At 35.5% G+C, this 27,623-nt stretch overlaps 1 protein-coding gene across 1 annotated transcript in view; it reads left to right on the top strand.

The window, feature by feature from the left end:
• Positions 1 to 27,623, top strand: part of PXDN (peroxidasin) — a gene marked incomplete at its 5' end in the record, with an annotated part of 60,181 nt that overhangs the window by 25,085 nt on the left and 7,473 nt on the right. The window contains 9 exons of the mRNA XM_085322938.1: positions 225 to 341; positions 1,567 to 1,725; positions 4,137 to 4,249; positions 5,010 to 5,166; positions 8,010 to 8,118; positions 8,557 to 8,714; positions 12,549 to 14,052; positions 14,894 to 15,028; positions 18,960 to 19,168. Coding sequence (XP_085179064.1) covers positions 225 to 341; positions 1,567 to 1,725; positions 4,137 to 4,249; positions 5,010 to 5,166; positions 8,010 to 8,118; positions 8,557 to 8,714; positions 12,549 to 14,052; positions 14,894 to 15,028; positions 18,960 to 19,168 — 2,661 coding nt within the window. The remainder of the gene's footprint in view (positions 1 to 224; positions 342 to 1,566; positions 1,726 to 4,136; positions 4,250 to 5,009; positions 5,167 to 8,009; positions 8,119 to 8,556; positions 8,715 to 12,548; positions 14,053 to 14,893; positions 15,029 to 18,959; positions 19,169 to 27,623) is intronic.

Genomic DNA, 27,623 nt, shown 5'->3' with positions numbered 1-27,623 from the left:
AGTAGATTCTACAGCTCTTAAATGACTTCAGGGTCATAGTGTGTTAGGAAGTGTTCACATTTTGTGAGAGACAAATCTGCCCATTTGTAATCTCTRTCGTAATTTCTTTAGGGTCCCATTTCCCACAGATATGAGGTATTCGAGTCATGTATAAAATTATATGTAATTCCAGTCAGTTATGCATTTTTCGTATGTTTTTAAATGATTCGTTTTCTCCTTTGTAGCTCTACCTCAGTTTACTGTCACTCCTCAAGACAGAACAGTGATTGAGGGACAAACTGTTGACTTCCCTTGTGAAGCACAAGGCTATCCYCAGCCTGTTATTGCCTGGACAAAAGGAGGTAAGTTTGTTCTGTTTTTACTTTCAAACGAGTCAAATACTTCAGATTTTATTTGAGAATCACTCATGAATTGAARGGGAATATGTGAATATGTATTATTTTATTTTAAATGCTTCTATGTCTGTTGAAGGAGACACGGTTCCCCTTATTCTGCTTTAACTAGRAAAAGCAAAATATCCAACAGTAACTAGTTGCCCAAGTTTTTCATGTTTTCAGTAGAAGGAGTCACTGAAATAAATGTCTCCATAATRGACTCCTAATAGTAAATGTTCAAGAAATGTGAGACAAATCACATTTGGCAATATCTATCATATAACCCACTTACTATAAAATGAGTCTAGCTGAGAGTTGTCAGTAGGAGAACTAAGGTTAGGTGAGGTGAATCTGTCCTCTGTGCTCTCTGGAGAAACCAGATTAGTCTAACCTGTAACTGGCATCATTATAATTTCCGTATGAGGCATTCCTTCCACTTCKTGGGGTTGCAGGAACCCTGGGGTCTGCTCTGCTGGCTGCGTTACCAGATTGGGGCTGTGAAGGCATTAAGCCAAATACAGTGGCAAGGTATACTGAACTGGATGTTTTATCAGTAAGCAGATATTCCAGTTGGGTCGAATAAAATAGCTGTACCAGGACAACCAACCGTTAAGAAATTGTGGATTGTGGTAGATAAAGTAGATTTTTAACAAATGCTTGATCGTTTTGATGCTGGTAATGTTCCTGTTTCTCCCTCTGCCAAGGTTACTCCAATCAAATGAAATTTCTAAAGAGAAGGAATAGTGTCCACACACTGTTCTGCCTTTTATTTCCTTTTATTATGTTATATTGCAGTTTTTCAGGGCTGGATGTGTTTTTCTGATGGTTCTCTAGAYGGCCTAGGCAGGTGTGGTAATTGTGAATGTCTTACTATGTGGTAATATAACAGTAATACCTGTTGGCATTCTTCTTGTAGCACCTTGTTGAGATGCTTTAGCATGCTCCTTAAATGAAAATACCTATTTTTACCACAAAAATAGAGGTGGAAAAGATCAGGAAGAACATACGCTTATGTGTGTGTATGTTCATATTCTGTAAAGTATATAACGGGTTTTAACTCTTCTTTCTTTTTGAGACACTTCTGATTTTGTCAGTATTTTATCAAATTCTAAATTTTCCTGGATTTTCCTTTTTCTGTAATAGACTAYTTTATTTTGTACTGTTATAAAAAGCAAATATTATTGTGTTTCAGGAGGCCAATTGTCTGTTGACAGAAGACATTTAGTTCTGTCCTCTGGAACCTTAAGGATTTCCAGGGTTGCTCTGCATGATCAGGGACAATATGAATGCCAAGCTGTCAATATTATAGGATCTCAGCGAACTGTAGTATACCTGACAGTGCAGCCTAGAGGTATGTTCTCCATGTACATATTTACAGCTGCTGGAAAGATTAGGTTTAACCTTAGTCTAAAGTACTTAGTAGTGTGCTTGATTTATTCTTTTCCTTTTGTAAAATGTGAAAATTTAAATTAATAGCAATTAGATCCTTTTAAAGGCATCATACTACATGCAAATATGAAGTAGGTGAAATTTATCTTCACTTAGAGTTAGAAAAGCCTCGAGACAGGTCTAAATAGTGCTTGGATTTTTCTTCTGAGTTTTTACTGAATGTTACAATAATTCCTAAGCCGCTATTTGTGAATTACGAGGTATCTTATAATTCTTTTTATAAATTGAGGGTGTTAGACAATATGCCCTGTTTATAATCAAAGTCACTTGGAAACTACTGCTAAGCATGATCTTTTCTTGATAAAAGCTTCTCAAAATAGTACTGTATATTTTGTCATTTAGAAAACTTGCTATCCAGAGCACTTTCACATTTCTGATTCATTACTCTGATTACCTCTATTTTTAGCTTTGAGGTGTTTTTTAATAAATAACATGTGTGGATGCCAGTCAGAATTTATGTAGAGTACTGTTTCTTTAAAACAGTCTGTCTTCTGTGGAAGAGGTTTATCTGATTTGCTGTTTTTTGTAAAGAATGGAGGTTTGGTTTTTGGATGATTGCATTATCAGCTTCAGGAAATTAATTTGTTTTCTTAAAATAATTGCCTTTTTCTGATTGCATATTATAGTAATTTCTTATAAAACTGTACACAGCTAATTACATAATGCAGTTAATATAACGTTTTGCTGGGCAGAACCAGAAGTATCTATTGTACAACAGCAGACTGACMTTCGCAATAAAATATCTATCCTTATACTTTAAATAAGCTAACACGAAAAAAAATTCACCCTATTGATTTTATGTTTTTCTCCGTATAAATTACAAATAAGCTACTTTTAGGATTAAGTGGAATCACGTTAGTAGTTATACTTCAGTAAAACTAAAGCATTTCTTGTTAGTGACTTCTGTTAAAATATAATCTCCCTGAGCTTATTTTTTTGTCAAAGATTTTCCATTGATTTCTGCTAGTTAAGAATAATACTTGCCTTAAGGGAGATTAATTTTTTCAAACAATAGATTTTGTTCACCAGTATAAAACTGTTGACTAAAATTCAGTAAAGCGAATTGTAGTTTTATAAAATTTTATAGTCTTCTGCCTGTGTTAAACTTCATTGAATTCATATATACCTTGAGTTTAAATCTCTCCGTACATTCATTGCAATGTCATTTTCGATTGTGTGAGAAAGGGAAAATGGGCTCTAATGGAGGAATAACTAACCAAAGAACTCTGATAGAATTGGAGGCCTCTGGGCTTCCAATGGCAAGGACCGTTCATCTGAGGATGTCTCGTCAGCTTTTCTTTCTCCTTGGTCTCTGTGACTAAATCTGTGTTAATGTATTAAACAGTGCAGGATCTGTTCACTGGTCCTTGGCACGACACGGTTAACATCCACAGAGYGAAACTCCTACATCCCAGGGCCAGATGCCTGCATCCAGTTTTTGTATTTGAAATGGTTCCTGGCCCTGATAACCCCCCACCCCATCTGCAGAGGAAGGAGATGGGCCAAAGCCCTGCCAAGGACTGAACCGGCCATACAGATCACACCAGGGACAGATTAGTTCGGCTATATAAATGTATGCTGTGTGGCCAAATACGCCACTGTAAAAACGTGATCCCGTAAAATACTGATGTGTTACAGCAGAAATGCAGTTCTTAAGATCTTTATAATCAGTTTTATGTGTTCCTCATGATAATATCTGAGTGCTGGACATGAATGTGGATGTGAAAGGAGATTAGGATAAAAATGCATTATTTTTCTTTACACTGATTTTAGGTAGCTGTGTACTCTGTTCTCAGAATACTTAAAACTGGAGATCATGTTTTAATGTTTAAAGCCAAAGGTTCACTGATTTCAGATACAGAGGAGTTCTGTGAATGCTTAGCACTTCAGGCAATGCAAWTCAGGCTGAAGCACTCACAGTTGGATGGGTTCTGGAAAGTTTGTTTTTAGCACCTAAGAAATCTCTGTTGTTATTTTAAAAAATATACTTTAACAGAAGTTGATGGGATTTTCATACTGATGACTTTGCTCAAATTTAGCTATTTAAAGAAATTTTAGGACTTTTAGGTTAAACTTAAAACTACTAGTTTATGTTGCTGGAACAGGATAATTAAAAAATCAGCCTGAAGCAGACATCAGGCATAAGGAATTTTATCTCTAAAGTAAAGTTATAACCAACTAAAAGCTTGCAAACAAAGCAAGCATATAAACTGAGAAACTGAGTAACTTAAAAAACTAAGCAGATCTGACTTCTTTTAGGTTTTTCCACGAGTTGTATTTTGTACTTTTTCAACGTGTCATTTGTTTTTTCAGTGACTCCTGTATTTGCYAGTGTTCCCAGTGACATGACAGTAGAAGTTGGCACCAATGTTCAGATTCCATGCAGTGCTCAAGGAGAGCCGGAGCCAGTGATTACATGGAATAAGGTAATCTATATATATATATAATACAGTTTTCATAACTTTTTTGGTAACTCATCTCCCTATAGCAGTTTTAAAAAATGTTTTTTCTAATGACAGTACTATAAATCACAGAGAAGAAACCAGGTGAGAAATATCGGATAAGGCTTTTACTCTGTCTTTGATTTGCAGCAATAGCAATAGATAATTGTTCAGAGCAAGGAATCAGAAATGTGAGAATTCACTGTGTGAATTAAAAATGGGTTGCTAATGTTGATCTTATATTTCCTTAATTATCTTCTCTTCAATTAGTGATCATTCTAAAATTTGCCTTAAATTGCTGCTAAATGCATAGCATAGGAAGAACATATTGCTCTTTTCTGAGACATTTTAAAAGTAATTAATTTTGAGTAAGCAAATGTGTATATATGTTCTTAAGAAATGCTATCATACCATTTTTGTAGCTTAAATTTTCTGTAGTGAGGGCCTTCAATCATTAAAAAGCCTTCATTAATAATAAATAATTCTTTTTAAAGTAAATAAATTGTAGAAGTTAGATCTATATGCAAATCATCCTGTCACAGTGGCATTTTTTTTATTTTTTTTATATCTGTATATATCTATTTGATGATTGCCTTGGCATGCAAAATATAAATACAAAATAGAGCATACAATCGTTCTGTTTACTAGCTCACTCTATGAGAAAAGACAGGAAGAAGACACAAATTCAAGTTTGAAAACAAAGTGTAGATATATAAGAATAACTAAACACTATGCTTTGCTGCAGGATGGAGTACAGGTAACTGAAAGTGGAAAATTTCATGTTAGTCCAGAGGGATTTCTTACTATTCGTGATGTTGGAACAGCTGATGAAGGTCGATATGAATGTGTTGCCCGGAACAGCATTGGATACTCCTCTGTCAGTATGGTGCTTAGTGTTAATGGTAAGGTTTATAAATCAGTAAGAGATATGAGTTAGATAATTAGTTTTATTTTAATTTTTTAATTGATAAGATGCAAAAAGTTATCTTCAGCATCAAATACTGTATTCCTTCTTCCCTTACTTATGTTTCTTCTTCTTCCATAATCCTCTCAATTTTTTCATTTAATTCAGGCAAATATGAGGATGCAGATATGAGTAAGATAGGAATACATCAGCAAAAATATGTCCAAGACTTAAACTTCAAAGCAAACAATGCTTTGGGCTCCAGATAGTCATCCTAGTCTTCTCTTGAGATTATTATTTGAACCTATTAGAATTTACTAGTGAAATGCATAGTCTTATCTTTCTTTAGGAATAACTTGGCAAAAGGTTCTCTGGCATTTTTAAAGGAGAACTTACACCAATCAGTTGAAAACTAAGTTGCAACTAAATGAAAGAATTCAAAATAGTGTTATAATGATCTTAAGAAGCTAAAGAAGAAAACAAGAAGGAAAGAAGACAATTTGAACTATTCTAATTATTTCCCAGGAATAATGACAAATAATCAATATTAATAAATATTAACTTACACTTAAGTTTCTTTTAGTAGGCTGTATCAATCTATGCCTTCCTTTATCAAAAATAAGTTATTTGCTTCAAGCTGTAAATTGGAATTTCTCAGTGAGAARGTTTCATCTCCATTTATAAAATCTGCAAATGTAAGGGAAGTCCATAAAATCTGAGCTAATCATGGTTACCCTGGAGATGCACAGAAGGAAACAGTTCTTTCTTTTTTCTTTAAGGGAAAAAAAAAAGATTAATTAGATCCCAAAACAATAAGGGCTCTGAAAAATGAAATGTTGAAATCAACTGTAATCCCAATGAAACAAGTTTCATTCATTTAGTGCAGATGTCAACTGCTCTTTCTCATCTGCGAAAATTAGCAAACTACAAAGTTCTGTGATTGCTGAAGTACAATCTGCTGTATTTAATTGAAATCTGTTTATTTTTTGTAAACTCCAACATCCATAAGCCTATAAAAGTGAAACTCCCCTTGATTTGTCTGCACTCAGTCTAAAACTGTAAATGATATTTCTTATTGAAACAAGTAGTATGTCTGATATTGTTTCTGTATTGTTGCTATGTAAATGAAGTTATCATGAGAGGCCAGAGTTATCAAGCAAAGAGGACAAATGGATAGATTATAAATATTGACGTAGCCAGAAACATCTAAAAACCTTACTTGTGAAGATTTCTTTTAAACAAAGTTCATGTTTTATTAACATAATATATTAAATATATTAAAATATATAAATAATATATTAAAATATTTAAATATATAAATATATATATATATATATATATATATAGGTATATATAGTTATATATTATATATTAATTTATTAAAATCTTTCCTTAAGTGTTAAAAACGATTCATGGCACACAACTAAATGACTGAAATTATGAAGTAACTTGTAATTAGCGGGGACCACGGACTACTGCAGTTGTGCAGTGGAAAGGTCCCTCTGCTTTGGATGCTGAGAGTGCGTTGTGCCTGCGGCAGCCTGTCCCRGGGCAGCTGCAGCCTTACGGTACCAGGGACCGTTTCCTCTGACAGTAAATTTAATTGCCCAGGTCCAGACTCTCAAACTCCTACAGACACAGCCTAAGCTGCCAGTTAAAAGGAATAATAAGATATTGCTTAGAAAAGAAAAAAAATGTCATGGAAAAACTTGTAAACAACAGTTTTATGTCAGCTGCTTTTGTACAGCTGTTGATTTTATTCCAGTGTATTTGCTTTGGACTTTTTTTCCTACTTTAGCCTTCTTCCTGTCTGACTTTTCCAATCTAAACAGTCTCTCTGGAAATTGTTAGCTGTTGCCTCTGGATCTAGTAGTTCCTGGTTTAGAGTAAAAGGAAGGTTATTAGCCTTAGATATGTTGTATAAACATCCAGCTGCAACTGAACACTTTATAAAAAGGCAGCTGAATGGGCCTGTGCATTAGAGAGTTACTAGTACTATGAAGAGGCATAAATAGCCTGTTAAGCTTGTGATTTTTAACCTAGTATTATAAAGCTAGAAAATATTAAAGTAGAAAAGAAAGTAGTGATCAAAATAAATAAAARATTTATAGCTCTTTAAAATTAATGTGCATCTTTTGCTCAAGTAAACTAAGAATAGGAACAGTATTAATTAGCTATTTAGGAGTATATAGTGTTTGGGKTTTTTTTGAATTATGTTTCTATGTGTTTATTTTTTAAAAGATCTCTTCAATTTTTGTGATGTATATATATGTGTGTGTGTGTGTGTGTGCGCGTTGGCGCGCTAAAAGGCAAAATTAAGTCTATAAATAAGTTGTTCTGATTGCAATGTCTTCTTGTTAACCCCATGAATTCCTACACTAATTTCAAGACTTCACTCAGTACTAACTGAAATGAGTAAGAATACATCCATTGATTTCAGTGGATGTAGATCAGGCTCTTGATTCCAACACTTGAAAGCTAATAACAAACTCCACCATGCAAACCCTTAATAATCATTTATTTTTTGCTCTAGTCATTTTTACTTGTAATTGTAGGACTAAATAGCATACATCTAAACCATCGTAGGCATTTTATCCTCACATCATTTTATTTTAGAATTATAAACAAGCTGGCTTCTTGACTAATATTAACAAGAGTCCATAATTTTGCTCTGATGTAATGTGTTTTGATAGAGTTCCAAAATGGTTATGAATTTTGTACTTGAAAACAGGAGTTTACGTTGTGCAACTGAAATGAAGTCGTGTCTAGACTCTGTTTTATAGAAATATCTTTTTGTGTGTGGTGATTTTTGCAATAATATATGAATTTCTGTTTCTGTAGTTCCTAATGTCAGTCGAAATGGAGATCCATTTGTACAAACATCAATTGTAGAAGCAATTGCCACTGTTGACAGAGCAATAAATTCAACACGAACGCATTTGTTTGACAGGTATCTCCTTCTTTTTTAATTGCAAAATTAAAATTAATTTAGAGTATACTAAAGAAATGGAACAATTAATAAACAAGAAACTACTTTATTATTTAAATAACATTGTTATCATCTGGCTAGTTCTGGGAATACCAGCAGTTTAGCTTGTAAAGACTCCTATTCTTTAAGCACTAAGTAGTGGAGACAAAATTTTTGCCTGTCAAGATCTTTATTCATTGCTACAATTTTTCTGGGGAGACAACGTGTTTTAAAAGGCTAAATGTTTAATTCCATATTCTTTTATTAAATATATATATATTATTTCTTTTTGCCTTCCATTTTGAGATGAGTAACCAAGGTATGTTCTAATCATGTCAAGTTGCAAATTTTTACACTATATTGTGTTGTTATTTTGTAATGCCTGTGTACACTTACTGTTTTTTTCAAATTATCTATTAGTCGTCCTCGCTCTCCAAATGATTTGCTAGCCTTATTTCGATACCCAAGAGATCCATACACTGTTGAGCAAGCAAGAGCTGGGGAAATATTTGAAAGGACATTACAGCTTATTCAAGATCATGTACAGGACGGTCTAATGGTTGACCTGAATGGAACAAGTCAGTACACTCTCCTTATTTTTCTGTGTTGAAGTTTATTTGTCTTCCTAAGATTAATTTTCAGAGTATGGATCCTAACTGGAGAACCATTACATTGGAATCAGCAGAGTGTTTAACTCTGAAAAGCTTCACCAGATATATGGTTGCATGATTCAATCCTTGATTTGCACATTGCTACACTGTGTTTTAACTCAATTTGTTTGACCTTTGATGACAGAGTATGTTTATTTTCCTTCATGTTGACATATTAGGGAAAAATTGATGTTCAGATTCTTCTACTGGTCTTGGATATTTGGTGTATCCAAAGTGCATAATATTTCCTGCCTGTTAACTKACCAGATATTAATTCAAAATTCATTAGAACTGCTATTTTTAGCAAAATGGGCCTTTATGTTATGTGTTAAAAAGAATCAGTATTTTGTTGCTATTTTTTTAAATAAAATATTTTATTGCCTGCATGCGTTACCAAAGAGAAAAGATGACATATCAAGAAAGTTTTGTGTACTTTACAAAACAAGGTTTCTGCATGTACTACAACAGTGTTCAAATAATTTTTTGCCACTCATGCTTTAAGTACACTTTCAAACTAAGATAGCTGTTTCCTTGAACTCTATTCTGATGAAATAAGAAATACAGTTTTTTCTGCTTTTTTATACATAACATAAAAATGTGAATTTCAATATTTCTGCCTTTTAGTTATTGAACTCCAAATTCAAATTCGTAAAGTCCAGCTGGAGAGTATACAATTAATGGGTGTAGATATGTGTGTGGATATGCYTGAGACATAGGATTAAAGCATTTGGAAATAATGACGGAGTTTTAGGAGAGCTTTTGAGACTTGAGACATAGCCAAAAGCTACACTGAAAATCTAGAGGAAATATTTTTACTTACTATATTTCTTTTGATGCTTATAATTGAGCATTTATTGTTCCTTCCGAAAACGTTAACTCTGACCCTGAACTAGGCGAATATTTGTAAGCCCAAAGACTGCAAGCTTTGGGGAGTACTGTAATATCTGCTAGTAAAAGAAGCTTCCTACTCATTATTAGAGCTAAGAAAATAATTTGTGATGAATAGTTTACTGCAAAAACGTATTCAAAATTCTTTGAAGGCTTGTGTTTTATAACAGTGACCAACTTTAATTTGGCTCTCTGATTAGTTGCATATGTGAGCATAATGAATGTAATACTCATGAAGTGCAGTGCAACAGCTATGTGACATCTAATGTGTAAGAATTGGTTAATTGCTTTTCACTAAAATTCATAATAGTAAAAGTAATCATTCCAAGGTTTACCAAAAACTAGCATACATATATACAAAGGCAGCTTTTTGTGATACTGGAAATTCTGTTCACAATCGAAGCTTGCTTCTGAGATCTACAAAGTCCATAGAAAATTGACTTTTATGGAAACTAGAATAGTAAAATAAATCTGTTTTTATTTAAACAATCTAATGCTCTTTTTTTTTTAATATTCGTACTTGTCCTTATTTGGTTATATTTCAAAATATAAAAGTGTTATTTACCACTTTTGCATTTGGAATTTTTGAGAAATTTGATAACTTTGTATTCAGATACTTTTTATGTAAAATCTGGGAATATCCCGAAGAAGGATGATGAAGCCAAATTCTTTTCGKTTATGCCAGACAGTATAGCAAGGGGAATGGCCATAAATTTCTGCTTGAGAGGTTCGTGTTGAATGTTAGGTAACACTTGCTCCCTGGGAAGCTATGCAGCACTGGAACAAATTATCTGGAAAGGCTGTGAAGGTTTTTGAGACTGCTAGACAAACATACAGCTCACATGTGTTTAGGTGAGAGATCCCTTTCAATCAGTATTTCTATGAGCCTGTGAACATCTTCCTTGCAGTTTGAAAAAATTTAGTTAATAGTATGTGAATTGAGTTAGCTGGGAATGCTTGGGGGCCAGCATTTTAGAAAGCAGAGCCAGAGCCAGTGCCTACAGTGCATGGGGTAATTGAGGTTCTGAGACTGACGTTTGTAACAACCTTCACTCTGATCAGAARGCCATCAAATCTAATCTGTAGATGAGAGGTCCCATCCCACGTAAACTTTTTGTGAGCAGAGAAGCTGAGCCTTTTCTTTTGAATTGATAAAGAAGGCCATTCCATCCATAAGTTTCACAGCTGAGTTTTAATCACAGCTTCGTTTCAGAAGTGTGAGTGGAAACCAGGATAACCGCAGCAGACAAATGTAAAGACTACATGAATATCAATCATAGGAAGAGAATTTCATGGTAAATGAAGATCACCAGAAAGGGTGTTACAGACAAGGAGACATGTTTTCCTAAGTGTAGTTTTAGAAATTGCCCTAGTAATGAGCATATTCTTCTATAATATCAATAGTATCCCCAAAGAGTGTATTGTGCCACATTACCCAGTGGCACTTACTGATTTTGCTCTCTGGTTTGGTCTTGTATTTCCTCGTCTGGGATATTCCATAAAATAATATGTGTATGTGTGCAAGAACAGGTAAGTTTTGCACAAAGTAAGCAGTAGGTCTCTAATATCTTTGCTTCCACTTGTAAACCATTTTGGAGCATATATTTGTCAGAAACTGAGTAAACASAGAACAGCATGGTGGAAGGAGCAGAGCATGGCTCTAGTCCCACCACTGAACACATACGGATGCTAAACTGTTCTTTATCCTTTCCCAGCTGAGATAATGTGCTCAGCTCTGAGCAGTTCCAGTCCGGTTCAAGGTAAAGGCAGAGAGGGGGCTTCAGCTGGCTTGTTTGAAATTGCCGTGAATTGTAACAGTTGATAAAGTGCAGCAGTGTATCTAGGGCATATTTATGTATTGAATATAGATAAGGCATGCCATAAATGACCTCAGGATTGAAAGAAGAATTTACTGAAGCTAATCTGCATCCACCTCTTGCATTACTGCATTCAGTTCATACTCTTGAGTAGTTAGGTAGGTTAGGTGGTCGAGGTGGGAACCCCATGAGCCTGTGTGAACAAAATATCGCTATACACTCACTCATTTCCATTTTCCCTTCTGCCTTCTACTGAATCCTTCCACATGCTGTCATACCACTGCAGAGATCGTAAAACACATGCCCTCAGTTTGAAACTGTAAAAACACCACTCTAATGAGTTACTGTGTATATTATTGAATCCCTCTGAACTGAGAAAAAACTGCAAGAAAGTGCTAAGTATGTCCTTGTCCTAGAGGTGAATGGTATGAATCCAAGAGGAAAGCAATGCAGAGTGTTATGCAAACGTTAGTTTGCTTTAGTGTGGACTATCCTGAGTAATGTGTGAATTACTCCACACTGTTTGGCCTAGAGATGACTCCTAAATTGCCTATGGTGATTTTCTTTGACTTCTTTTTTTGATTCTTTTTTTCTTAGAATTCTGCAACTTCCACTGTAATAAAAACAGAACAGTAGTAAATTATCAAATCTCTAAAGTTTTGAAATACATATAAATTTTACTAAGATTTTTTTAAAATGCTTTTCTGACATGGAGAACATTTTCCGGTTCTTCTCAGTGAGAGATTATTATTTCTAAAAGTATTACTGCTTTCCTAGGTGATCAAATAGGAAATGAGCTCTTTTTGTGAACATTTTTTAAAAGTTCTACTGGAACTGGCATTTTACAGAACTGCCTTCTGACCTAAGAGTAGTAGGTTGYTTGTTCAAATAACCTAATGGTCTAAATATACATAGATTATTGTTCTTTTTAAACAGTAGTGATACTTAATCATATGGAAAATATAGTAAAATAATATCCACAGAAATTCATGATGTTGGGGAGCCATGAATCTAGTAAAATAAGTCTTTGATWTTTTTTGTGTCTTTCTTGTTTCAGGCTATCACTATAATGACCTTGTATCCCCGCAGTACTTGAACCTGATAGCTAATCTATCCGGCTGTACAGCTCATCGGCGAGTGAACAATTGCTCAGATATGTGCTTTCACCAGAAGTACAGGACACACGATGGAACTTGCAACAACCTACAGCATCCCATGTGGGGTGCTTCTCTGACAGCCTTTGAACGTCTGTTAAAATCAGTCTACGAAAATGGATTTAATCTGCCTCGTGGAATTGAGCCCAGGAGACTCTCCAATGGATATGCACTCCCAATGCCTCGACTGGTTTCAACTACTCTGATTGGAACTGAAACGATAACTCCTGATGATCAGTATACTCACATGTTGATGCAGTGGGGTCAGTTTCTTGACCACGACCTTGACCTCACGGTTGCTGCACTAAGCGAAGCCAGATTTTCTGATGGTCAGCACTGCAGTTCAGTTTGCACAAATGATCCTCCATGCTTTTCAATCATGATACCGCCAAATGATCCTAGAGTTAGAAATGGTGCACGCTGTATGTTTTTTGTACGCTCCAGCCCAGTTTGTGGAAGTGGCATGACGTCTCTTCTGATGAATTCTGTGTACCCCCGAGAACAAATCAACCAGCTAACTTCATATATTGATGCATCCAATGTGTATGGCAGTTCAGACCATGAAGCACTAGAAATCAGAGACCTGGCAAGTCAAAGGGGTCTTCTGAGACAGGGCATTGTGCAGAGATCTGGCAAGCCTCTTCTTCCATTTGCTACTGGTCCACCAACAGAGTGTATGAGAGATGAAAATGAGAGTCCAATTCCCTGCTTCTTAGCTGGTGATCAGCGTTCTAATGAACAGCTGGGTCTTACCAGTATCCACACGTTGTGGTTTAGAGAACACAACAGAATTGCCACAGAGCTACTGAAACTCAATCCACATTGGGATGGTGACACAATATATCATGAAACACGCAAAATTGTTGGTGCAGAAATGCAACACATAACATTTAGCCACTGGCTACCTAAGATCTTTGGAGAGGTAGGCATGAAGATGCTTGGCGAATATAAAGGTTATGATCCCAGTGTTAATTCTGGCATAACTAATGAGTTTGCAACTGCCGCTTTTAGGTTTGGTCACACACTCATTAATCCTTTTCTGTATCGGCTGGATGAAAATTTTGAACCTATTCCACAAGGCCCTCTACCTCTTCATAAGGCATTCTTCTCTCCATTTCGGATTGTAAATGAAGGAGGCATTGATCCACTTCTAAGGGGATTGTTTGGTGTTGCTGGTAAGATGCGTGTCCCATCACAATTACTCAATACAGAACTAACAGAAAGACTCTTCTCAATGGCACGTACTGTGGCTTTAGATCTGGCAGCTATGAATATTCAGAGAGGCAGAGATCATGGAATTCCTCCCTACCATGATTTTAGAGTTTACTGTAATCTTTCGTCAGCTCAGACTTTTGAAGATCTGAAAAATGAAATTAAGAATCCTGAAATCAGGGAGAAACTTAGCAGGTGAGCCTAAGGTGAAGAAAAACAATTATCTACCTGTGCATGTTAAATTAGTAATTAAATGTCTTATCTAGAAGAAAATATTTGTTAAGAAAAGCATAAAGTCATTTTTCAAGAAATTTCCATTTGTATCAGAAAATAGATGCAGAAAATTCCTGTAGGCAGTTAATTTCTCCACTTCTAGATCTCTATGAACAATGTTAACACAGACTATATTCATGAAAGTATTAATTTGAAATATCTTTTTATAAATACTATTAAATATGAATATTACTTTAGTATAAAGATGTATTTAATGCCAATCTCCTGCAAGCATTTGCAATTTCAGTTTTATCTGTTGCATACACTGAATAAAAGTAGCAGGAATCTAGCTGAACTTGGTTCACTACATTTTTTGTGTGTGCGACTTTCACCACAAATAATCTGTCCTTCTTTAAAAGTATCAATGTTTGAAAATAAGTCTTCAGCTAACTGCCATCTCTAGCTAATCTATACAAAATCAAACGCAGAGAAGAGGTTCAGCTAGGGTGAAAGAAAAAGTGTACAGAGGAACAGGAAAGAAAAGGTATTGAAAAGGAAACATGTAAGGAATCGAAAAAGAGATACTGGAAGAAAGGGAATCATGAGGTAAACTTGTAGACCTCCCGTGGTGCTGCTTAGATATATAATCTACATTGCCGGGTTTCTTGCATATACCCCAAAGGTTATACACAAAAGATGTAGTAATATCACTGTCATTTATACTGTGCGTCGTTCAAWTCTCTTGCACTTAGTTTTACCATATCCTCATTATTTTGTAAATATATATCATTTTAAACTAAATATTTGTGCTTTTTTCTTACAGGTTGTATGGTTCACCACTGAACATAGATCTATTTCCTGCTCTAATGGTAGAAGACTTAGTTCCAGGAAGCCGCCTGGGGCCAACTCTGATGTGTCTGTTAACCACACAGTTTAGGCGTATTAGGGATGGAGACAGGTAAACTGAAACACCATGAAAAACAGAAGTAATTTTAAATAGACGCTGCTTAATAACAGTTACAATGTCTTTGTCTCAAAAGCAAACCTAATTTTTCACTTTCATTCATGATTTTAATATAGCTTCATAGAATCATAGAATCAGTAAGGTTGGAAGGGACCTCTGGAGATCATCTAGTCCAACACTCCTGCTCAAGCAGGGTCACCTAGAGCATGGTAGACAGGGTTGCATCCAGGCAGACCTTGAATATCTCCACAGAAGGAGACTCCACAGCCGCTCTGGGCAACCTGKGCCATGGCTCTGTCACTCTCACAAGGAAGGTATTCCCCCTCACRGTCAGGTGGAACTTCCTGTGCTTCAATTTCTGCCCATTGCCTCTTGTCTTGTCACATGGGACAACTGAAAAGAGTTTGTCCCTGTCCCCTTGACACCCTCCCTTCAGGTACTTGTACACACTGATAAGATCCCCCCTCAGTCTTCTCTTCCCCAGGCTGAAGAGGCCCAGCTCTCGCAGCCGTTCCTCATGGGGCAGGTGCTCCAGCCCTCTGATCATCTTTGTAGCCCTATGCTGGACTCTCTCCAGTAGCTCCATGTCTCTAGAGTACTGGTTTAAAACTGTGTAGAAGGCTGTGATTAATTTATTTTTAAAATAGGTTACTTTTAATGGTGAATATATTGTGCTAAGCTCCGTAAGACACCAGTCAACACATGATGATTAAGCATGGGACTGAGGGCTAGAAATTCACATGTTTTCTTTTACTATTTATTCAAGTCAGTTAACCACCTGCTCTACTCTTTTGAAAAGTGGCTATTCCTCATTCACTTTCATTTGTATTTAATTTACAGTGGATAAAGCTTGAGGTGTGCAAGATTGGGTTATTGGCCAGCTGTCTCTGGTGGCAGTATATTGGTCTTTCTGAGGGAGCTGGATAAAAGCTTCAAGGAAGTCTGCAAATTGGGTACCTATGGGCATGCTTCATTTTGCAATCATAAGTCACTTTAGAGAACCTGGTGAAAATAAGGTTAAAAAAGGAACTTCTGAGCACTTGAATAGGTGTCCTGAGTATCAGTTATCTCTCATCCAATAGTTAGTTATCTAACCATCAGGTATCTCCTATCAAACTAGTATGAAAAAGCCAAATCTCTTCAGAGAAATGTTATCCAATGAGACTGAATAGAGCAATAAAGTCTTGTTAATTTGGTTGTTTGGAAGCTCCTGCAATGAGTATAGTCTTTGATTCATCTTCATAAAAAGAAGAAATGTATGTCCTCACAGTACTCGGCCGGTGTCAGGCTGTTCTGACGTGCTGGGTAATCTTGTCAGTCAGTGACTTTGTTTCCTCATCCTATTTTTTACCTAGCAAAATTCCTTTTCAGATACGTGTCAGAATTCCTTCTTCATATAAAAAAAAGACAGAAGGCTCCAACTATATTCACCTATGACTATAAAATTTTCCATTCCAAACAATGAAAAATATTTAACCTAGCAAAATAAAGTTTTGGTGGATTTTGTCACTTGATGATTTTTGAAATTATAGATTTGCTTGTAGCAAATAGATCAGCTCTTGTAGCATTTGAAGTGGTGGCATAGCATGCCAATCTGGAGCTTTTCAAAGTTTGCTTCAAGATGCTCTTTATTTTTTCAGCTCCTTAATATATCCAAGACATACATACCAAATCTACATGCTCATATAAAAAAAATGACCAAATTTTCTTGTCCAAGTAGGATTATTTCAACTCAGGCTGGATATTGCAGTTACGGAAAAAGCTGTCAAGGGTGTAGTTGGAGTACTGACATTTATTGTAGTTTAGTGGAAAGAACAGTCAGGTGAAGAGTGATGAAGCATTTCACCTAGTGGACGTTTCTCCACGACTAGCAAAAAGAAGCTAGAATGACTAGCTTCAATTTCTAAGTTACTTTTTTTACGTGTGAAGTTAGGAGAGATTAATCCCTTCCAAATAAAAGACCGCATATACATAGTCACCTGAAGGGGAAAGAAAAGGTATTTAAAGAATTGAGATTTAAAGAATCTCTTTGAGATCTATAGTTTACTTGGATTCTATGATATTCTTCCATTTTTTTCCTCCACTATAGAGACTAAATTATTTTACTGGTGAAAGATTTTATTGTGGTGGACTTTTCTACCATCTGTACTACTAAGCATGGGCTGGTAAAGCATTAATCTCTGTATATGACCCCAATACATATTTCTGCACAAATGGTCTGTGCACAAAAAGTGCATTAAAAGCAGAAAATGTGTGCAACCCATACATGCAAGTTATGAGTAACTTCTCATTCTCCATTTCCATAGTATCTGGAAAAAGAAAATGCTTATTGTTATTGTCACAGCACCCAGAACTCCTTTGATTAATTTCAGCACTCTTCATTCAGAAGTCTGAAAATCAACATTTCCCTCATTTAACATAACTAAAGAGTAGAAAGACTGATGCTGATTAGACCCATCCTAGTAAAAGAAAAATAGAGGATGAATTAGGCAATTAGATTTCATTCAGTTTATCTAATATTATTTACTTTACATAAGTTAAAACATTGCTATGTAAGATAGTATAAAAGCTTTTTTGTTTCCATAGTCAGTACTACAAATTAAGCTGTGAAACATAAAACTGTACAGTTCATCTGCTTTGAAGCAGAGGCAGTAAAAGGAGAAATATGAGTAGTAAGATGGTGACAACAAGTACCTACTTTTTTTTTTTTCTGAAACAGCGTTTAGGAGATATATGAAAACATTGAATATTTAGGAATGGGATTCTGCTGTCCAAAATATACAGATGTTTTGAAGCAACATGCCAGCAAATAGTAAAATATTATTAGACATAATGAAAGCAACTCTCACTTTGAAGAGCCTTTACAGTGGAGAGAGGATCAAAGCTGTCAACACCATGCAAAACAAATGTGCCTGTTCAGGGAAAATGAGTGATGTTTGAAGTGAGTCTTAACTTCCTGTGAAGATGGAAATACATAGTTAGAAGTTCCAAAATCTGTTTTTCTGGTCCCAGTGCTTGGGATTATGTTATCTACTGTCCAATGTATGCATGAAAATGATGCAATAAGTAGATAAGATAAAATTTGTTGACTGTTCTTCTAGGCTTAGTATAAAATTATTAGTTTTTTTAATTAAGTTTAAAGAGCATCCTACTTACTTTTGGTTGAAATAGACCAAAACCTACTAGTTTTGCAATATAACTTTACATTTTTGTGAGATATAAACAATATTGTAATAAACAATTCCTCTAAATTAGAATAGCATAACATGTTTTCAGATCCTGATAGTCACTTAAAATGTTTTATTATACAAGGACTGGCTTGTTTTTTGAAGCAATGTATTATTTACATTTTCTTCTGGTAACAGGCTTTTTGCCCTTTACATATGTAAAGTAAAAATAATACCACATTTCCTACTTGAATTGAAATTTACTGAGCATATATTAATGTCTATTGATTAATGTAGTTAGTGTAGATCTAAACAAAAAACATCTATAGTAAACCATCTCAGAAAACAATCTCAATTATCTGAATAATAAAATAGATGTAGACTAGCTATTCTCCTAATCTCCTCAGCAATTCTATCAGGAAACTAGGAAGGTTTTCTGGAAAAAGATATGTATGGTAATTTAAGGCTTTACYTTAAAGCACTTTAAGGATGCAATTCAATTTCCTAAACTCAGCGGTTTCATGCCGAGTTTTAGATGTCTAGTTTTACATGTCCCAAGGTACCCAAGACATCCAAGTAGGGCCAGAAGAGATGTCAAAGCATCTGTGGAAGACCCAGGCCCTTTTAGAGTGGCAGCTGCAGGCAGTGGGGGTACATATATATGTATATATATATATATATATTTATTTATTTATTTATGATATATATATATCACTAGCTAATCTGTCTAAGAGCTTGTCTTTTCTGTGAGATTACAGGTTATGGTATGAGAACCCGGGTGTGTTCACTCCAGCTCAGCTCACTCAGATCAAGCAGACTTCTCTTGCTAGAGTTTTGTGCGACAATGGTGACAACATAACCAGGGTACAACGTGATGTCTTTAAAGTGGCTGAATTCCCGCATGGATATAGTAGCTGTGAAGATATTCCTAAACTGGACCTCAGGATGTGGCAAGATTGCTGTGAAGGTCTGTATACAGATAGATTTGGATATATTTATGTATGCTTTATTTTTCTATATTTATCTTACTTTGATAAGATATTTAACCATTTTTCAGTTTCTATTAAGATATTTTGCATGGTTACAAATTCAAATCTGGAGCATGGAACATTACTTTTTAACTTTCCAATAGAAGAAAAAGGATGAGGGCAATTCTCATTTACTAAGTGTCTTCTTTGAGGAGTTGTCTGTTCATCTACCATTGTACCAAAGGTTGGATTCTGTATCATTGCTGATAAGCTGTGATGTTGAACCATGTCARCTTTTGAAATAACCAGTTTATCTTCATTCATTGCATTGCAAAGCTGTAACAGAGAGGTAAAAAAATGTCCCTTATTTTATTAATAAGTTCCATAATCATTGTTTAATTATTGATCATGCCATATTTTATATTAAATAGACATATTCTAAACATAGTATAGATCTGAGCACTGAGAAGGTATAAATAACTGCTTTCTTATTGTCTTCCTTCTGTGGATAAATATTCATATTCTTTGTCATCACCTTTAAAAGTTAGGACAGTGGGATTTCTTTTCTTCAGAACAGATTTTTTTCTCAAGAAAAAGAGTTTAGATAGCACTCAAGAAGCAAAAGATGTTGATGATGCTTTGCAGCTAAGATCTTGGCCTCTAACTCACTTCCTATGCACACATTGTGTATGGCCTCTATTTAGCCATCAACATATCAGACTTCACTTCATCTTTAACATAGTTAGAAGATCTCTCCTTAAGAGAAACTTGTGAGTCATTAAAGATTGGATGAATTCCATGATTTGGAGTAATATCAACAACATACTTCACGGGACAAATGACATCTTCCTATTGAGTTTTTCTTGGCATTAGTTTTATTGTCTTGATGAAGCATGGGCATGATCTTCATAACTGAAAAAGTATATTCAGGAGGTTCAGAAACTTGTCTGTAGAACTTTGATGATCTAGACATTAGAGTCAGGCAAACTGTTGACTGTAAATAACTTGCCCGTATCAGAGAGGGTAATGATCAACTGAAGTTAACCATTATTAAAATCTTAGAATTTACTTAATAAGAACCTATCACTCAATACTTAGCTTGTGAAAGTGTTGGTAGAAGATATCATGGAATCAGTAAGGTTGGAAGGGACCTCTGGAGATCATCTAGTCCAACCTCCCCGCTCCAGCAGGGTCACCTAGAGCATGGTAGACAGGGTTGCATCCAGGCGGGCCTTGAAGATCTGCAGAGAAGGAGACTCCACAGCTGCTCTGGGCAACCTCTGCCAATGCTCTGTCACTCTCACAGGGAAGAAATTCTCCCTCACGGTCAGGCCGAACTTCCTGTGCTTCAATTTCTGCCCATTGCCTCTTGTCCTGTCACACGGGACAACTGAAAAGAGTTTGTCCCCATCCCCTTGACACCCTCCCTTCAGGTACTTGTACACACTGATAAGATCCCCCCTCAGTCTTCTCTTCCCCAGGCTGAAGAGGCYCAGCTCTCRCAGCMGTTCCTCATGGGGCAGATGCTCCAGCCCTCTGATCATTTTCGTAGCCGTACGCTGGACTCTGTGCAGTAGCTCCATGTCTCTCTTGTAGTTGGGAGCCCAGAACTGGACACAGCACTCGAGGCCTCCCCAGGGCTGAGGAGAGGGGCAGGATCACCTCCCTCGACCTGCTGGCAACACTCTTCCTCATGCACCCCAGGAGACCCATTGGCCTTCCTGGCCACAAGGGCACACTGCTGGCTCATGGTCGATCTGTCATCCTCCAGCACTCCCAGGTCCTTCTCTGCAGAGCTGCTCTGCAGCAGGTCTGSCCCCAGCTTGTCCTGGTGGCCGGGGTTATTTTTCCCTAGGTGCAGGACCCTGCACTTGCCCTTGTTGAACCTCAGGAGGTTCCTCTCTGCCCAGCTCTCCAGCCTGTCCAGGTCTCTCTGAATGGCARCACAGCCCTCWGRTGTRTCAGCCACTCCTCCCRGCTTGGTATCATCAGCAAACTTGCTGAGGAGGCACTSYRTCCCCTCAKCCAGGTCATTGATGAAGAAGTTGAACAGGGTGGGACCCAGTGCTGAGCCCTGGAGGATGCCACTGGCTCTTCACCTCTTCTACTGTTGGTCCTCTTGGGTTTACAGCTGCTGAATAGTTCTTTGGTGATATATCTCAGCTTTTAAGGCAGTAAGTAGACTGTAAACTGATGGAAGATGTCCCTTCAACATACTGTAGATAGAGTTAATAATGAAGAGTTTTTCTAACTAGTATGGTTTTACAGTGATAACAAACTCAGGTATCCTTAGAAATGAAAGAGCAGGTAGAGATTTACTATTCAAACATGTTGGATYGTTTAGCTTTAAAGCTGATGACAGAGTCTATGCATTAGAGAATATACCTATGTTAAAACTCTTGGGAGTCCATGCTTTTCAGCCTAGTAGGAAATAATTCATATTTATGCTGCTTGAGAAGTCATACAAACAACATTATTAACTCTAAAAGGGCAAAGTTTCTTCCACTCCATTTTTGAAGAATGTCTTTTGATTCTCAAATGTATCTACCTGCCTTATGTTTTTTTTTATATGTATAGAAATCTGATCTAAAAGCTGCCCATTTGTCATACATTGATTAATATTTTAAATATTAAAATGTATTTGCATTTCATGATAGAGCCATCATTTTATAAATCTAGAATTCTTCCTTTGAAACTTCTGTCATCTCTCTTCCACAGAGGAAACATTTATCTTACAAATCTTATACACATGGTATTTTGATTAATGGAGATGCTATGCATTAAGTGGTGGTAAATATATGATTCACTAAGTGCTCACCCACTTGGATTCCAGAGTTATTAAAGCAAAATCTCTAAGGACCTCTTTCCTTAGGCAGGCAGAATTAATGAGAGCTCTGTTTCAGTCTGTCAAATGATATATCTTCCACAGGACATGTTAAAGGAAAAGAAGTTATCCTTTTAGAATTGAACTCTTAGTTCACAATAGAAACCTCTTGTCACAATATATTATGTATTTTTGTTGTCTTGCTGGAGTTTGCATCTGTTGTTCGTTTTGTTGAAACAAAAAAAAATCCCACTGAGTTGTCACAGCTATTTTTCGTGTTATGACAGCAAGATCCAAATGATGTTTGCAGAACGCCTTTTTTTATGCTAATYCTGGTAACTATTTCTAGTAACTAAACCAAAGTGAGGGCACTGATCTTCATGGTCGTCAGGCTCAAAATTCCTGATCTAGAAGAATCTTCTCTACTAAGTTCAAGTTTGTCAATAAAATTACTGCTTTTTATTCAAGGGAAGAATACATTCAAATTTTTATGAACAACAATGCTATGGTTATATATAAAATAAAAGCTACCGTAATTGATAAGACTAAAATTCATTTAGCCTAGTATCCTGTACTGCAGTGGATCAGCAGTAGAAAAGCATGCTGCTTAAATAATACAGAATAATCATTTCTCAAAAAAATTTATCAGTAGTAATTTATCCCCCATGCAAAATTCAGGCTCATTTTCTTGCTGCATTTGCAAACTATTTTCAGTCTTGACACATTTAAAACTTTTGTGCCAAGTTGTATCTAAAATAGTAAAAGGATTAAAAGGTTGTTTCTACCAATTAAAGGTAACATGTTTGAGTTCTGTATTGTCTTGCCAGTAAATGACTCCTTGAGTAATAAATCATTGGATGACAAACTTCTGCCTTGGAAGATTTGGTTCAAAACGGTCGTTATCTTTGTAAGGATACTAGGAGAAATGAATACTTAGTTTTTAATGAAATCTTGTACAATTTTCCCTAGATATCATTTCATTTAGGTCTTGCCATAATATTTACCATCTTTTTAAGTTATTCAGATTAAAAAAAAAAATCTTTACCATTTTTTTCCTCTCCAGATCAATTRTAACAGCTTACAACACTCTCTATATGGTTAAAGTATTATCATTTTATTTACACAAGACAAAATCTTTCAGAATATCTTCAAAATAACTCTAACATATGTTAGAAACATTAAGAGAAAATCAATTATCACCCTCCAAGTGTTCTACTATAAACAAATTAATCATTTTCTACCAGTTCAGGATAAGTTTACTTTGCCACAGCTCATGCAACTTGGCAGAGAGTTTCCCAAACACATTAGTTAAATCTCTTTGTAAAAATTGTAAAGCTGTTCTGTGAAATTGTGGTGATTCTCTAAATGTTATGTTATCACTGAGCCTCCTAGAGCAGATGTTATCCTTGGAAGGTCTTTAGAGTATTGAGCCCTTCAGCAGTCTAGCGTGTATTTTCATTCAAGAATGTTCCTACTAGAAGGTAGTCCTGAATGCAGTACAGTTAGATAACTGACTGCCAGGCAAAAGAAGTAAATATCTAAGGTGCTTTAAGAAATTACCTATCTGTATTCCCTTCTTYTCAACTCTTTTGAAGTCTGTGCAGAGATTAATGAAGTAATTGAAATACGAGTGCCTTGAACTTCTTTCCTGTGTGGATGAATGGGAGTGATGGTATCTATGGGAATCTAAGTTTAGGCAACTCAGTATAAAATATAGTTTCTTTCTCTGGCACTGGAGACATATGGGGAGGTGGAGCACATACAGAGTATACCTTAAAGAACATTGGTTACTTTAAGGTAAATAAACTATGCTTGTTTATTTGTTCTTTTCATGTATTTTTATATTTAGAAAAGAAATATTTAAAACATATTCCTTCTCCACAATTAAAGTATTTCTCATGATTGTATGATTAAAATTCTCCTAGACTGCACTAAGTTAAAATTTAGAAGGGAAGTATTGATATTATATCATCATACTTTATGTATGCTTAATAAGTGACCCATGTGTTCAGCTATTTTAGCGTCATTAAGGTATTAYATCTGTTTTTATTATCCTTCCTGTTTTGTTCAAGTCAAAATACTTTTCCACATGAAAAACAGAATATCTTGTTAGTTACAAAAAGCTACTTCTTAGATTTCTTGAGTAAAGCCAATATTTTCTTTTTAAAAAGCAAAGCATTATTCTCTYTTATAATAACAATACCAAATTACCTTTAGATTTTAGTTAACAAATCATGTAACGTAATTACTCGTTTTTGGTGACTGAGGTACACAGGATTTTCTTCTGGCTTTCTTGACTTTCTACCCTTCTTCTTTTGTCACTGACAGTGAGGAATTACTGCAGAATGTATCATTTGAGCAAAGAGCATCCAAGCTTCAAATTTTCCAAACAAGCAACTTCTGATGCTTTTTTCAGGCTCTCTAGTGCAAAAGAATTTTATTTTTTTAAGTACTCACTGTAGGCTGCCATGACTACCGTTACTAGCTTTGTATCCCAGCTCTGCATGCAAAACACAGAAATTATAAAGCTTTCTTCCTTCAAAGGTAAGCATATTAATTTGGACAAGACCAAGATATGAGTTATATAAAAAGAGTCTAGAAAGTAGATGTGAATAGGTTGACTCAAATGGAGCCACGATTTTACTCCAATTATCTAAATTTGAAATGTTTTTCATCATATCTTTAAAAGTTTCACAGCTTTTTTTATAAATCAAAACCAAAAATATCTTTAATCTGTTCTTTCATGTCAAACAATGACCCAGGAGGAAGTGATTCAGATGAGATGCCAGTCATCCTCATAAGCATAAACTGATTTAGGAAGAAGGTTTGGCTTAACTGTTTGTCGGTTAGGAAATAATATATATCTGCTGTACCAGGTGTTGTTCTTACACAAATTATGATTAAACGTGCTTAAATCCCACTGAATTACAGCAGAAGAGTTAAGATACATACTTAATCTGAGTGCATTTATGCATGGTCGTCCAGTAGGATAGACTTATATTTATGAATATCTGTATTTTAAGACAAAATCAACAATTGTCATATACTTCTATACATTACTTCTGTTATTGACCACATTATTCTCTTTTATTTGAGCACTGCTTTCAGAAAGGCATCCACCATTTCTTTTAATTATTCCAATTGTGCTTTATTCTAAATTATAATTTGTCWGGGTTTTAGTATTATATTTTGGTTTGCTCTTCTCATACCTTTATTGAAAATAGTAAATAACACTGAGCTAAGTATTGAACACTGTGGAACACCTTACACATAATTTTAAAATGTTAACAGCAATCTCAGTATAAGACTGCAAGAACTTTTGTGATGATCAAAGTTGTTTACTAAGGACTCTTCAAAGTATCAGAGTTACATCTTTTACCTCCTGTCATGTCACATACCTCATATACATCATACACGAATGCTCAATACCTCTAAGTGCCAAGATTTCCTATTCCCTATTTACTTTGTAGGTGCGTTTTCAGAACCTTTTGGAAAAGAGAGGACTTTCTGAAGATGTGAACATGGTTACAATATAAAAAATGAATTATCCTGACATCTGCAGTGTAGCAATACCTAGCTTCAGGAAGAAAACGTTGTTTATAGAGAGAAAGAAATATTAGGTTACTCTTAAACATTCATCTTTTGTGCAGAAAGTGAATTGGACTGGATATAGCTAATTTGGAGAAAGTCTAAGTAGATTGAAAAAAAAGCAGAAACTTATGCTGATTTTAGTAATTTTTCAGTTCTACTAAGGTAGTCAGGTAGTCTCTATTTTAAAGAAGAAAAATTCTTTTTGTTTTAGGCTTGCACCTCTCAGCAGTGACAATCCTCTTCCTAATATCAGGAACTGAAACCAAGAACAAGAATTGTACATCTGGCTAGCTGACACTCTTGTGTCTCTAAAACTAGAGAAACGTCAGGTCTGTGTACTTGAAGCTGCCGCCGAACGTATGTTTCTCATATATACCTGCCTAAGGTGATAAACCTAGACTAGGATTCCAAGGATTTCAATGCTTTGATTCCCCAAACGGTCTAGGAATAAATACATATTTWWWAAAAAAAGGCCAATCATGTTATTGCATCAAAGAAAATCTGCAGTATGCTGGATAGCCTTCGYAGGTATTAAATGAAGGAGATAAGCAGCAGCAAAGGCAGCAGAATGCAGCAATTGCTTCCAACAGAAATTATAATTTCTATGTAATTTAGCAAAATTTTAAACAACAGATTACTTTAAGAATAAATTCCTCTGGCAAAAACTGCTTTCTCCTGTGACCCTTTAGAATGTGATCCCTCTTCTCCTCATGTTGAATATGGAGGTATGGAAGGGTAATCAGAAATGCCTCCGTGCCAAGCATCATATCGACCCAGCAGTCTATATGCTATAGTCTATATTTATAGTCTATGTTTAAGACATAGTAGACTATATATAAATACAGTCTATATGTAAGTCTGCRTGAAAGAGCTTAGCTTTTAAACAGCCAGCAAGACGCTCGTGTGAGAAACAGCAGAACATGCAAGAAGAATGAACAGTGTGTTGGCAGTAAATATAATGTTAGTTCTTTGGTGGTGCCGTTGTTATTGGAGGAAGGTAATAAATTTGCCTGAGATGAGGACAAGCTGTGAGGAAAGAAAAGGGAAGGAGAACTGTGTGGATAAATTGTACCCAACAGTGATCTGTAGGTACTTTTTATTCCCAGAATTCCCAGAAGTAATTAATCACTATGTATTTTTTTTTCCTTCAGTAATACTTTGATTGGTTTTAAGCTGTGGACAAACTAAATGTTTTCCTAACAGCAAAATGATAATAGTCTTGTTTAAATAAATGGCCAATATAAATAAAAATAGTCTAAGGTATTTTCATATAATCACAGAGCAATCAATGGTACTATTTCAGTTTCGGTTATATGAGACAAGAACCTTTACATTTGTTTCTCAAGTCCCTCAGCTGTTTCCTTGACTTYAAAGCTGTGCAATAAATTTTGTTAATACTTTAGGTATTAGATCTAAATACTGCCAAATTCCAAAATAATGCTTTCTAAAATGTTCTTATCTTTCAGAATGATTTTATTCTGTTGCAAGTTTACAAAAACATTAGGGAAAATGACTTCTTCCTCTAATTAGTTGCTTTTGTGACTCATTTTGCTAATGCCAGACTTAACTGGGCTTTGTCCATGGGATTCTGTATTTAGCTTTGCCTTCCATTTTCTTAGCAATTTCTCTGCTTCTAATGGTTGAACATATTCGCAATTTCTGTTGCAGCCTGGTCCATTATAATTTTTCTTTTTAAAGATTCTGTGAGCAGAAATGAGAGAATTGTGTTTTCCAGTTTTTTTCTCTCCAAAGTGCTTTTTCCAGTTTTGTTTTGTTTTTCTTTGCTTTCTTAAATTGGACTCCTTCCAAATACTAATGATTTTTGGAAAGCTGAATAAAGTGAACTGAAGGAAAGACTTACTTCATCCTTTGAAGGTATCCTCCTGGGACTCTTAGGAGAGGAGTTTTGTCATAATTATTCTCAGGTTTGAGATATCTGCTCAACATGGGAAAGTGTCTCAGGATYGAAGTGACTGGTGATCGCTTTGAAATCCCTAAACTTTGGAAATGGAGCTGTCAGCCAGTAACTGTCTGCAAAG

Source organism: Rhea americana, unplaced genomic scaffold (assembly GCF_003343005.1).
Source record: "Rhea americana isolate MKP2758 unplaced genomic scaffold, rheAme1 scaffold_80, whole genome shotgun sequence".
In the NCBI taxonomy this organism is placed as follows: domain Eukaryota; kingdom Metazoa; phylum Chordata; class Aves; order Rheiformes; family Rheidae; genus Rhea; species Rhea americana.
The sequence above is the reverse complement of the archived record's forward strand: the minus strand, read 5'-3'. Positions and strand labels throughout refer to the sequence as shown.